Here is a 13,253-nt window from a genome sequence, read left to right as displayed (position 1 = left end):
GGCCACATTAAATAAGTGATGGAGTTATGCCAACTTATTCAGACATCTTCAAAAGTATGTTAAGTCAATATCAGTGTCAATCTATCTCTATGTTTATTTATTAATAGGCAGGTCTGGGACCTAGCTCAGCCCTCTTACCTCTGTCATCACATTTGTACTCAAGACAACCCTGGCAGTCTGGTGTTCTCTCCCACTTTACAGATAAAAAGGGCAAAAAAAAAAAACCTCAAAAGTAAAGCACAATTTTCAAGAAATTGAGTTAGCCACAGAGCTCAAATATAAACCAAGGACTTCTCACTCCAAGCCCAGTTCTTCTCTGTATTACCTCAGAAAATTAAGCACAGAAATGGAGAAAGTTCCAAGCATCTGTACCTGACTAAATCACTTGTTAGAACACTATGGTAAGATCTGTAGGTTAGCCTAGAACTCTATACCAGTGGTTCTCCAGCTTCGCTGCACATTAGAATCACCCAGAGAGCTTTTAAACCCCTCAAATCAGACTGTGTATGAGAAAAGTGAAATGAGAATGAGGGTGGGGAACAGACCTAGGCATTGAATGTTAGTCACTCGGTCTTTGAGACCCCATGGACTGTAGCCCACCAGGCTCCTCTGTTCATGGAATTCTCCAGACAAGGATACTGGAATGGGTAGCCATTCCCTCTCCAGGAGACCTTCCTGACCCAGGAATCGAACATGGGTCTCCTGCATTACAGGCAGATTCTTTACCATCTAAGCCACCATGGAAGCCCAGACCTAGGTATTAACAACTGTTTAAATCATCCCAATCACAGCGGGGGTTAAGACCTACAGCTCTATCAGTGGACCTCAAACTTTGAAGAGAATCAGAATCACCTGGGAAGCTGATTTAATTATAGAGACTTAGGGTCTAGTCTGCTTCAGTGAGCCTGGGTCTCTCCAGGTGATTCTGAGACTAGCAGTGTTAGAGGACAATGACTCTAAAGTACCTTTCAATTCTGATGTTCTGATTTTCACCACTCATTTATTTATCTATTCAAATATCTGTACCAATTCGATGGATGAGTTTCAGCAAGCTCCGGGAGTTGGTGATGAACACAGAAGCCTGGTGTGCTGCAGTCCACGGGGTCGCAGAGTTGGACACGACTGAGCGCCTGAACTGAACTGACTAGAGTTAGAGCTACAGGGACGCAGAAATAACACCTAACTTCTGATGTCAAGGGGTTCACAGCCTGGCAAGCTACTCTTGTGGCTCTGAAAGCACTTTCCATAGTGCCCTTCCTGACTGACCCTCCTACTAGAATGGCTGGGCCATGAGGGCTTTCTTTGACATGGAAAAGATGCTTAATGCATATTCCTTGCACGAGAGAGGAAGGAGAAAGAAAATGCACGAGAGAGGAAGGAGAAAGAAAATGAAAATATATACGTGGAATCAGCATTCCCCAGCAGTGCAATGGGGCATGACCACTTCCCCTACAGAGTAAGACGTGATTTTCTGTGGGGGATGGTGGGGTCAGGAAAGATTTATTCCAAGTGATGAATTTGTACAGGGTATTTAAGGGTGGCAAATGGGTGGGAGGGTACTCTTACCATAGCGAATAGCAGAATTTTCACAGTGGCTTGAAATAGGATGGGGAACCATGAGTGACTGGTTCCAGAACACAGCAAGAAGGAGTGGAGGGGGTGGAGAGATGGATGTTGGGGCAGGAGCCTCATGGCATTTTGTAGAGTCTCTTCTCCCTCCCTTGTCAAGCAAGAGGCCTCTAAGTCCAAATGTCCTTTCGAGTCCTCAAACAAAGGTTGACCAGTCCTGTAGGCCCAGAACTACAACTGCTACTGCTACTAAGTTGCTTCAGTCATGTCCGACTCTGTGCGACCCCATAGACGGCAGCCCACGAGGCTCCCCTGTCCCTGGGATTCTCCAGGCAAGAACACTGGAGTGGGTTGCCATTTCCCTCTCCAATGCATGAAAGTGAAAAGTGAAAGTGAAGTCACTCAGTTGTGTCTGACTCTTCGCAACCCCATGGACTTCAGCCTACCAGGCTCCTCCATCCATGGGATTTTCCAGGCAAGAGTACTGGAGTGGGGTGCCACTACAAAGGCCTCCTATAATCCCTGTGAGTAGGACTCTAGTCCACAAGTTTCTAGAAGCAGCTTGAGGCCAAATTCCAAAGCCATTTCTGAAGTGGGTGCTCAGGAAGGTCTCTACGTAGGCAGGTTTAAATCTAGTCGAAGACATCAGCAAGACAAAGCTTGCCTGGGAGTATCAAGAAACGTTCTCTCTGCTGCTTCCTGATTATTTATCAATGCAAGACTGTGATTTGTCTTTGTGAGGAATGGGCTTCCCAGGTGGCACTAGTGGTAACGAACCCGCCTGCCAATACAGGAGATGTAAGAGATGCAGGTTCAACCCCTGGGTTGGGAAGATCCCCTGGAGGAGGGCATGGCAACCACTGCAGTATTCTTGCCTGGAGAATCCCATAGACAGAGGAGCCTCATGGGCTGCAGTCCATAGGGTCACAAAGAATCAGACATGACTGAAACGACTGAGCATACACGCACGTACACACTGAAAATAGTACCAAGTGAGTAAGGAATCTGAGACCCATGGTAGGAGGTAGATTAATCTCTATCCTGATTCTAAATGGTAAGCACAGGAGCATAAACATCTCCAGACTTGTTCAATTGCCACTCTGTCTCAACTGGGCTGTAGTTGCTGGGGGAGCTCTGTGCCCCTCACACAGCCATGCTGGCCATTTGCAGAACACCCGAGGACCCCAGGCCTCTCTGCTGAAAGCCCCACTGACAGCAGCACACCGGGGAAGGGAGAGAAGGCTGATGGAAGGGAGTGGTGCTGAGAACTGGTGCTAGAGCTGGAATGACAGCTGGACAGAGTACTGAATGGGAGGCTGACTCCTTCTGCCCCAGGGGTGGTGTTCAGTGGCCAACTTCTCTCCTTGGAGCAGGCTTTGAAGGATCAAGATTATCCACAAAATAGATTTTGTCTATTTTATGACAAAATCCCACAGTTCTCATCTTGGAGGTTCCCTTCCCTAAAGTGAAAGGACTTGTCAAGTAAAGAGGATTAACAAGAGTCCTGGAGAGAGGAGCTTGGTTGAAGAGGAAATGATTCCCATGTCACATGCTTCCATGCTGGGTTCCAGGCAAAGGGACTGAAAGCTTGTATTGAGTCAATGAGGGGTAAACCAGACGCAGTAGAGTTAGCAAGAAGCTCCCTTGCTTCCTTATCAAGAAGGGGTTCGTCTCACTGCTCCCAAACCTAGACCAGATTTTCCCCTACTTTTTAAAATCATTATAAAGGAAAAGGAAACTATGGATGACCAGGAAAAGCTTATCTGAGGAGATGAGAATTAGTTCAAGACACAAAGGAGGGAGAAAGCAAGAGAAAGGGGATTCTGGACAGTGCCGTTGGTGAGGAAAGCGCTTTGTTAGAGGAAACTAAAGGAAGCCAGTGGAGCAGAGACAGCAAGACAGAACAGTGCAGAGTGAAGTCTGAGAGTCAGAGGCAATGCTGGATCATCAGAGCACTGTTCGAATATACCCAACATCTGCCTGACCTGGGGTTTCCTCACTTGTTCTGGGGTCCCATTGCTATCCTTCATGTAACCATTACACTTTGGACTTCTAACCTATAAAGTTTTTCTCCACAGGAGGGAGATTATTTAAAATATAGCCTTTCTTGAGCGTTAATGATCAGATTATAATCAATAATGCTTATCCATTACACATAAAGTACTTGACATATTTTTAAGCATTATACACACACAAAATTGGGGCTTCCCAGGTGGCACTGGAGAAGGCAATGGCACCCCACTATGGTACTCTTGCCTGGCAAGTCCTTGGACGGAGGAGCCTGGTAGGCTGCAGTCCATGGGGTCGAGAAGAGTCGGACACGACTGAGCGACTTCACTTTCACTTTTCACTTTCATGCATTGGAGAAGGAAATGGCAACCCACTCCAGTGTTCTTGCCTAGAATCCCAGGGACGGGGGAGCCTGGTGGGCTGCCGTCTATGGGGTCAAACAGAGTCGGACACGACTGAAGTGACTTAGCAGCAGCAGCAGCAAGTGGCACTAATAGTAAAGAACACATCTGCCAAACAGGAGATGTAGGAGATGCAGATTCAATCCCTAGGTCTGGAAGAGGAAATGGCAACCCATTCCAGTATTCTTGGAGAAATCCATGGACAGAGGAGCCTGGCAGGCTATAGTCCATGGGGTCGCAAGGAGTCAGACATGACTGAAGCAACTGAAGCACACACACATACACACACAAACACACAAAATCAGTTTTCAAAAAATTTCTTTTAATAAAAACCAGTTCCTAGAACATTAAATCTTGTATAGATATAAAAACATTTCCTCATGTTGCAAGGAGAAAACATAGGTTAGGAGATTCATCTGAGGTTCTAGCTGTTGGTTCACTAGAACAGCAGCTTTGAACAGAATTATAATGCAAGTGATATGTGTAATTTTTAATTGTTTAGTAGCCACATTAAAAAAGATCAGGTGAAATTAATTTTAATAATATATATATACATATATAGTTGCTGCTTCTTCTTTTTTAAATTTATTTTTATTTGGAGAATAATTGCTTTATAATGTTGTGCTGTTTTCTGCCATACAACAATGTGAATCAGTCATAAGCATACATATATCCCCTCCCTCTTGAACCTCCCTTCCACCCCACTATCCCACATCGCTAGGTCATCACAGAGCACCAGGCTGAGTTTCCCTGAGTATTTCACTAAATTTGATATATGAGAAATGATAGTTTTAATGATTGGATTTCTATAACTGTTTAAGTGATTGATTTATATAGTCAATTAAAAAGTTATTAATAAGGTATTTTAAGTCTTTTTCCAATGAGATAAGCCATTGAAATCTGGTTTAGGTTTTATAGTCACACTAATCTCATTCTGGACTGGCCATATTTTAAGTACTCAACAGCTACAGGTGGCTAGTGGCTATCATACTGGACCCTGTAGCATTGAAGCCTTATAGAAGAAGGATTGATAACTCTCTTTTTATAGGTGTGAACATTGACGCCTAAAGCTTAATTGACAAGGCACTGAACTGGTTGTGGATTTGAGCTGTGAGTAGATTCTAAGTTTTTTGTCAAGTGTTCATTCAATGGATCATACTACCCTCCCCTTGGGAATAAGAAGGGGTGGGGGCAATAGCATTACCTGCAATGAGTAGCTATTTGTTCTAGAGACTACGGTGGGACTGTGCATGTGTGCATGCTTAGTTGCTCAGGCCTGTCCAACTCTTCGTGATCCAATGGACTGTAGCCTGCCAGGCTCCCCTGTCCATGGGATTCTCCAGGCAATAATACTGGAGTGGGTGCATGCGTGCATGCTCAGTCACTTCAGTCATGTCTGACTCTGTGTGACCCCATGGACCACAGCCTGCTAGGCTCCTCTGTCCATGGAGTTCTCCAGGCAAGAATACTGGAGTGGGTTGCCATTCCCTTTTCCAGGGATTGAACCCGAGTCTCCTGCATTGCAAGCAGATTCTTTACCATTTGAGCCACCTGGGTGGGGCTTTAGACTCTATGTAACCCTTTGGAGTGAGACTACTTCTCCCATTTTCTATATAAGGGTTATATAGCCTCCAAGTGCTTTTGTAGTGGCAGGATGATATCAGTCTTTCAAAGCAAACAGTGCTATCAATATTTAGAAGACAATGCATAAGATTAAAGCCTGTTGAACTTGGGTGGTTTAGAATACCACACGGATATCCCCAGAAATTCCTTTGACAAGCTACTAGTCCTAGGAAGACTATACTTTAGCTTGCCAAGTACCAAGACTCCTGATCCAGTTCATCCATCTCTGGCCCCTTCACCCACTGCCCCTGTTCCAGAAACATATAATTAGAAGACAAAGAAAGGACTCAATTGCCCCAGGAGGTCTAGCTGTGAACCAAACTCCAATGTCATTTAAATAGACTCTTTATGTACCAAGGACAAATCTAGTAACAGAGAGCGGGGACCAGAGGAAGCAACCATTCCCTGAGTCAAGGCCACAGCCCTTGACAGTGAGCTAAGGGGCTGAGGCCAGCATGTATCTGTCTACTGCAACCACGCAAGCAGGTATCCTAGGGCACAACCCAAGAGTGACCCACAGATGTGTTAGTTGGCCAGGAAAACAATCTCAGCTGATAAAGACCAAGGCCTCTGCTCCACAGGTGAGCAAAAGGAAGCTCAGAGTCATAGTAACTCCAGAGTTCATGCTCATAAGAACTTTGCTGTATGCCTCCCTGCTATGTGTAAAGCTCCGAGCTGGTAGAGAAAGCCAGCTCTTAAAAAAGCAAAGCAGGACAAAATACCCCCAAATCTAGTCTGTCAGCACAGAGAACTATTCGCAGTTGGAATCAGGCCTCAGTATTTTTTTTTTAAGCTGAGGCTCCCTCCCTTTCTGCTACCTACGGGTGCAATTTCCAGTGCTTTCTCCAAAAGAAACATTTGGCTTTCTATAGAGAACCTCTGAGACCTCATGTGACTGAAAATGGAAGAGGGGGAAAGAGGCCCTCCTCACGCCCCACCCCAAAACCCCCATGGGGAAGCTGAGGTTAGGCCCCTGTAGATCGATTTATTTTAGGAGGCACTTGGTTCTGAAGCATTTGTTTCAGAAATTACCCCTGTGCCCCATCAATAGTAGCTTTTCAACGGCTCTTCCCGGGTGGCCTTGTCTCTTTTAAATTTCATTTCCTGTTGGAAAGGATAAACAGGTAAGTGTTTAATGCCACTGACTGGACTCATTTAACAGAAAACCAGGATCAGCATGAAGCTGGGGAACCAGAGTGGGACTGATGGGTGAAACAGAGCTGAGAAGCCAATCTGGGATTACAAGTGGAATAGAGCAGGTCGATGAACAGAAAGGCATTAGAGAATACCAAGTGACAGACTTTTATTTTACTTCTTCTCCATGTAAGGGCAATTGTCCCACTGGAGGAGGGAATATGAATGCAATGAGATAGCGTAATCAGCTGCCATGTTGGGCATGGCTCCCTGGACTTAGCCTGGAGGCCTTGGTGGGAATCCTGGCACTACCACTCATCAGCTTTGCCCTTCAGCCAAGTTCTTTAACCCCCTGAGCCTCAGATGCCTGTCTGTGCTACTGCACAGGATGCTGTGAATTCAAATGATGCCTTCACATGCTTGGCAAGTGCCCCACCCCTAGTAGGAATTCACACATAATAACTATAAATTGGCACAGATGGTGTTGGAACCCATACAATTTAACACATGTTTTCCACTACACACCAGGCACTGTGTTGGGCAATAAGAGCTGCCAAAGGATAAGAGAGCCCTGACTTTAAAAGAGATGGGCCCAGAATTGATGATGTCAATACAGCCTGGTAAGGATTTGCAGCAAAACATATATGGGGCGATATGGCACACCCACATTAAATGTTTTGAGGTATTATTGATAGCATGGTCAATGGGGTCAATGAAAGGACTCATAATTGTCTATTTCTCCCTCTAGAAGGCAAAGTCCACCAAGGCTGGAATGTTGTCTTAGTGTCTGTCTAAGCACTGTGGGGAAAAGCGGGTGAGGGAATGGCTAAGGTGATGTTCTAATCTCTGAACTACCGTATTATCTTGAATCTATCTTTCAGTTCACCACTTCTCTCTACAGCTGAGTACATCTACTGTTTAACGCATTTGATGAATTTTTAATTTCTATAACTCTATTTTTAAATTACAGAATTTCTATTTAGTTCATGTAAAATGTCTACTTTTCGGTCATCTTATCCTGTACTTGCCCTATGGTTTCTATTTCCTCTTTTACCAGAAAACATGTTAAACATACTTACTCTCTCAAATTGATCTATTGCTTGTAGTTTCTAAGATAGGAACTTCTCCATGTCTTTTGTCTGACTCTCACTAATGGTGGCTTTTTCCCTCTCTTCTACACACTAAAATATTTAAAAGTACACTTAACATCAGGAGTTTTGTTGTTTTGTGGTTTTGAGTTTTTAAATTTTGTTTTTTGTGGTAAACCCATGCAACATAAAAATGTTGAGACATTTTTATGACTTGGCTTTAGGCTGCCCCTCTCAGGATCTCATAGTTTAATCAATTCCAGACACAGTTTTTACATTATCTTCTTGGTTTGTGGCTTGTGCACTATAAGAGAAGTACCCCAACCCCATACCCATGTAGAGCGTAGGCTGGGGTTTTAATTTTTTTGAGGGTGATCCCAGTGGCCCAGCATAGTTGACAGACTTCCCTATTCAATCTTCGGCAGAAATTCCCTTATTTCATGCTAAGGCCCTTCATTCTTCATTGACAGCCTTGGTAAGGAGTTTGTTTCCTATTGCCTCAGCTCTCATCCCCATAGGATTCTGAAACTCTAGCCCCCTAAGAATCATACATATTTCCCATGTTTTCACAGGACCTTTTGTTTCATTCCTTCCCACTGATCACTGCTTGCTCTTCATTTCAGGCACCTGGGGATTTCTCCTTTCTGCACACCAGCCTGGTGATGGATTTTTTCCCCCTTGTATATTTACACTAACATCTCTCTGTGATCGGAAGGAATGTCCCTTGACAACTCTATCCGACTAGAAAGATTTCATTATGCCTTTAGATACTAGTCTTTCTCTCTCAGCTCTGAGTTCATGATGGACAGAAACCTTGGTCTGATTCATCTTTTGATCCTGATTCTTCAGACTATGCCCAGATCAGAGTAGGAAGCAATAAAGATTTCATCATTCAATGAACAAACGAATCAATCGTCTTTCACTTACACTCTCAATGGGAAGTAGAGATCATACACTAAATATCTTCTAGAGAAAGAAGACATCAAGAAGCCCTGGAAAGCCATTCATGCTCTCTGGGAGGCCATGCTAACCGATCAAAGGAGTTTGGCCACTGCCTTAGTTTCACCCTTTGACCAGTAGGTTCTCTACTCTTGATAGTACTTCTTTCTTGAAGGGCTGCTGCTGCTGCTGCTGCTGCTGCTGCTAAGTCGCTTCAGTCATGTCTGACTCTGTGCGACCCCATAGACGGCAGCCCACTAGGCTCCCCCATCCCTGGGATTCTCCAGGCAAGAACACTGGAGTGGGTTGCCATTTCTTCTCCAATGCATGAAAGTGAAAAGTGAAAGTGAAGTCGCTCAGTCGTGTCTGACTCTTAGTGTCCTCATGGACTGCAGCCTACCAGGCTCCTCCATCCATGGGATTTTCCAGGCAAGAGTACTGGAGTGGGGTGCCATTGCCTTCTCCGAATTATAGTGCTAGTCTGCTAGAAATTCATAGTCTGGCAGGCTAGGTTCTTACTGGTAGCTTTGTTGCCTTTTTAGCACATACTGATTTCCTTCGGGGCTTCCCAGGTGGCTCAGTGGTAAAGAATCCACCTGCCAATGCAGAAGATGCAAGAGACGTGGGTTCGATTCCTGGGTCAGGAAGATCCTCCGGAGCAGGAAATGGCAACCCACTCCAATATTCTTGCCTGGAAATTTTCATGGACAAGGAGCCTGGAAGGCTACTGTCCATGGGGTTGCAAAGAGTCAGACACGACTGAGCACACACACATTATGTCCTTCTAGAGCCATAACTGGAACTTGATCAGCAACATGTAATGTGTAAAGATATATACTTCTTTCTGTTGGTTCCATAAAGAGCTTGCCAAGTAAATTCACATACTCGAAAGCCCCTGGCACAGTGCTTAGCACGGAGTAGGCACATTTAGTGCACTTATTTCTTCTTTTCCATTAAAAATATCCACAAATATTTGTTGAAAATCTATTGCCTCCTAAGCACTATGCTTGGTGCTGAAGATGGAGAGGCGTAACATATTTTACGTCTCTGTTTTAATTCTTACTTAGAAAAAGAATGTCCAGGGACTTCCTTGGTGATCCTATGGTTAAGAATCTGCCTTGCAATGCAGGGGATGTAGGTTTGATTCCTGGTCAGAGAACTAAAATCCCACATGCCATGAAGCAACTAAGCCTGTTCATCACAACTAAGGAGCCAGTGTGTCATAACTAAGACCTGACACAGCCAAATAAATAAATATTTTTTTAAAAGAAAAAGAATGTCCACATCAAATTTGACAATAAAAATTACTGCAAATGTCCTCTGATCTAAGGTGAAAAGACATCTCACCTCATCCTGCCACTCTAAAATGCCTAAAAAGTATAACCAGCAAACTAAATTTGCCTATTATTGTTTTATAAAGTAACAGTCTCTTTCCTTAGGGAGGAAATCCAACTCCCATTGAATACATGAGCAGACAAAGGAGAACTGATCATAAAAGGCAATTTTTGACAGTGACTTTTGAGCTCCTTTCATCACTATAATTCCAGAACCTAGAATCATGCCTGAATTAAATTAGAAACTTGATAAGACTGTTGAATGTGAGTATTCTTACACATATATATGGATATAGCCCATCCATATATATGACTCTAGATACAGTAAGACTCACTCATCATTCCACACATATTTATTGAGAATTTCTTATGAATGAGAGTATGTACTAGATTTTTTGATAGAGACAGGAGAAAGAAAAAAAAGAACAAAATAGATATTCTACCTACTAGGAATTTCCAGGTGTAAGGGCAAGATAGACAATTATGTAAATCACCATGATATAACACAGAAAATGCTAAGAGATGAACATAAGAAAAGACTGTGGGGTTCCAGTACTCTTCCCTGGAAAATCCCATGGATGGAGGAGCCTGGAAGGCTGCAGTCCATGGGGTTGCTGAGGGTCGGACACGACTGAGTGACTTCACTTTCACGAATTGGAGAAAGAAATGGCAACCCACTCCAGTGTTCTTGACTGGAGAATCCCAGGGACGGGCGAGCCTGGTGGGCTGCTGTCTATGGGATCGCACAGAGTTGGACACGACTGACATGACTTAGCAGCAGCAGCAGCATGGGGTTCCAAATACAGAAAGGCTACTTCCTGCTGAGGGATTAGATAAGACTGTGGCTAATATAGACTATATGCTCAAACTTAAGTAATGTGTTACCTGGTGGCTCAGACGGTAAAGAATCTGTCTGCAATGTGGGAGACCTGGGTTCGATCCCCGGGTTGGGAAGATCCCTGGAGGAGGGCATGGTGACCCTATCCAGTATTCTTGCCTGGAGAATCCCTAAGGACAGAGGAGCCTGGTGGGCTACAGTCTATGGGATCACAAAGAGTTGGACATGACTGAGCGACTAAGCCCAGTAGAGGGAGAGAGTGGGGACCGGCAAGGAAGGAAGGGCAACTCAGATGGAAAGAACAGCTTAGACAAAAGGCAGAAGCAGAAAAGCACAGGATATAGACAATGAAACAGAAAGTTGGCTGGAGACACATAAAAGAGCAGTCTAAAGAGAAATAAGCTGGAAAGGTAGGATGAGCCAATTGCAGGGGGTTTGAACATGGCCTGATTTATCTTCCAGGACATAGGATCTCTATAGAGTAGCCAGTGCTTAGCATATGGTGGGTCTTAATTAATGCTACAACAGCCGCATAGCAGGAGCCTGTTCTCCAGCTGCACACAGGAAGTGGCCATCTGTACACGCAGGCAATTACAAACCTTCCAGATACTCTGCCCTGAACCCTGCAAGCACATCAAATACTCACCGTAAAAGGTCACCCAACAAACATCTCTGATCAATCCTGGCTCAGGCAGAATCAAATCCTCTAAATAAGATCCACTGGATGCAGTGTCAGGAAGGTCAGAAACTACCCTTTTTCACATCTTGAAGCATTTTTACCATGTGGAACTCTTTAGAAGCAGAAGGGAAAGGAAAGAGAGAGGCAAAAAAAAAAAAAAAACCTCTCCAGAAATAATAGAATTCCAAGTAATTAAATGTTAACTGATCACAAAGTTAACAGGGGATTTATTTTGGCCCCTGCCTCCTTCTGGTGATCTAAAAAGCAGTTGATTTCAAGGACAGCCATGCCAGGAGTAAACCTGGCGTTTCACGCCTCCCCTCCTCCACTTCCGCCCTGCGTGTCCCCACTGTGTACCTTTGTCGAGCTCACTTGAAATGTTCCATGATGAGGTAGGCACTAACTCAGCAGTGACTGACAACTCTGTTTCTGAAAATAAAGAGAAGGGAGGGGAGAAAGACAAGGGCAATATTAAATATAGTAACTTATGGACTGTTAGAAGCATTACAGGAGATTTCCAAAGGCCCTGCCTTCCGAGAGAGACCACGCAGTCCCATAGCTTATTAAACTTAAATGTCTGCTCAGCCTGCCAGGCAGAGGCGCCTGTATTATAGAGGCTATCCAGACAAACATACTGGAGGCCAGATTTGAGGATTTTTTCCTTTAAAACACAGGCTTGAAAATTAAATACAAATATTTCATTGACAAAAAACCAAACCTGCAGAAATGACCAAACATGATCAAATACAAACTCTTCCTTTTCTTGTTGAAAGACCAGTCTTACGTTAATAAAGTCAATAGTCTTTCCATGAAACATGAGATCAACATTGCTCCTGATGCTGGTTTCATTTGTGTTTGTGAATTCATAGCATTTCTCTTAATAGACAAATTGGTTTCTTTATATTGAAACCTTCAGTCAAGACAAATGGAAGCTAAGGATTTTAATATGGAGAGTAATTTGTGGAAACCAAAATTCAAAGATAACTTTAAAAACCACCATAAATTAAAGCAAACATGCAAATCCAAAATATTAAGGACATGATACACTATGAAAATTTTCAAACTCTTTATGATATACTGTAGTATACAAACAATGCTTTTATTAAAACCCATGACACATCCTACTAGCACATTTTAATAGGATTGCATTAATCTCCCCTTAGGCCATGTACACACACACACACACACACACATCTATTACAAAGCTTTTGTGCTAGGTAGGATCTCAGAGAGCCCAGAGACTGGGTCATTAGATCTATGGCACCCATGCTATCACATCCGCTTTCTTCAGATATCATTGATCAATTATGGATCCTTTTGCCTATAAACCTGGGATCTGCCTTACAGCCTTTCAACACGGTTCTTTTAGGTAGCCACTGAAAACGGATCTGTGTTAGAATGCAAGGCAGAGGAAGAACTAGTATTTAAACCTAGGTCTGTCTGACTCTACCACCCACACACCTCCTGCCAGCCCATGCTGCCCAGTTGTTAAGTCTGAAACCTGACTTGTTTTTCACCTTACTTCTCTCTGGCTTTACCCTTTCACCAAGATAAGCACACTCTTCTACATTTCCTTATTTACTGATGGAGGCCATCTGCCACATGGCCATAGAAGCCGCATGCCGTCATCAGTGAGCT

At 43.8% G+C, this 13,253-nt stretch overlaps 1 protein-coding gene across 2 annotated transcripts in view; it reads right to left on the bottom strand.

Moving 5' to 3' along the window:
- The window catches only part of ROR1 (ROR family WNT receptor 1), a 470,970-nt gene that overhangs the window by 195,186 nt on the left and 262,531 nt on the right, over positions 1-13,253 (bottom strand). For both annotated transcript variants that reach the window (XM_086390352.1, XM_086390353.1), the window contains exon 2: positions 11,973-12,044. In XM_086390352.1, coding sequence (XP_086246478.1) covers positions 11,973-12,044 — 72 coding nt within the window. The remainder of the gene's footprint in view (positions 1-11,972; positions 12,045-13,253) is intronic.

The sequence above is a fragment of the Bos grunniens genome, chromosome 3 (assembly GCF_055505025.1).
Source record: "Bos grunniens cultivar Pamir isolate PY7600 chromosome 3, Bosgru_T2T1.0, whole genome shotgun sequence".
Lineage (NCBI taxonomy): Eukaryota > Metazoa > Chordata > Mammalia > Artiodactyla > Bovidae > Bos > Bos grunniens.
The sequence above is the reverse complement of the archived record's forward strand: the minus strand, read 5'-3'. Positions and strand labels throughout refer to the sequence as shown.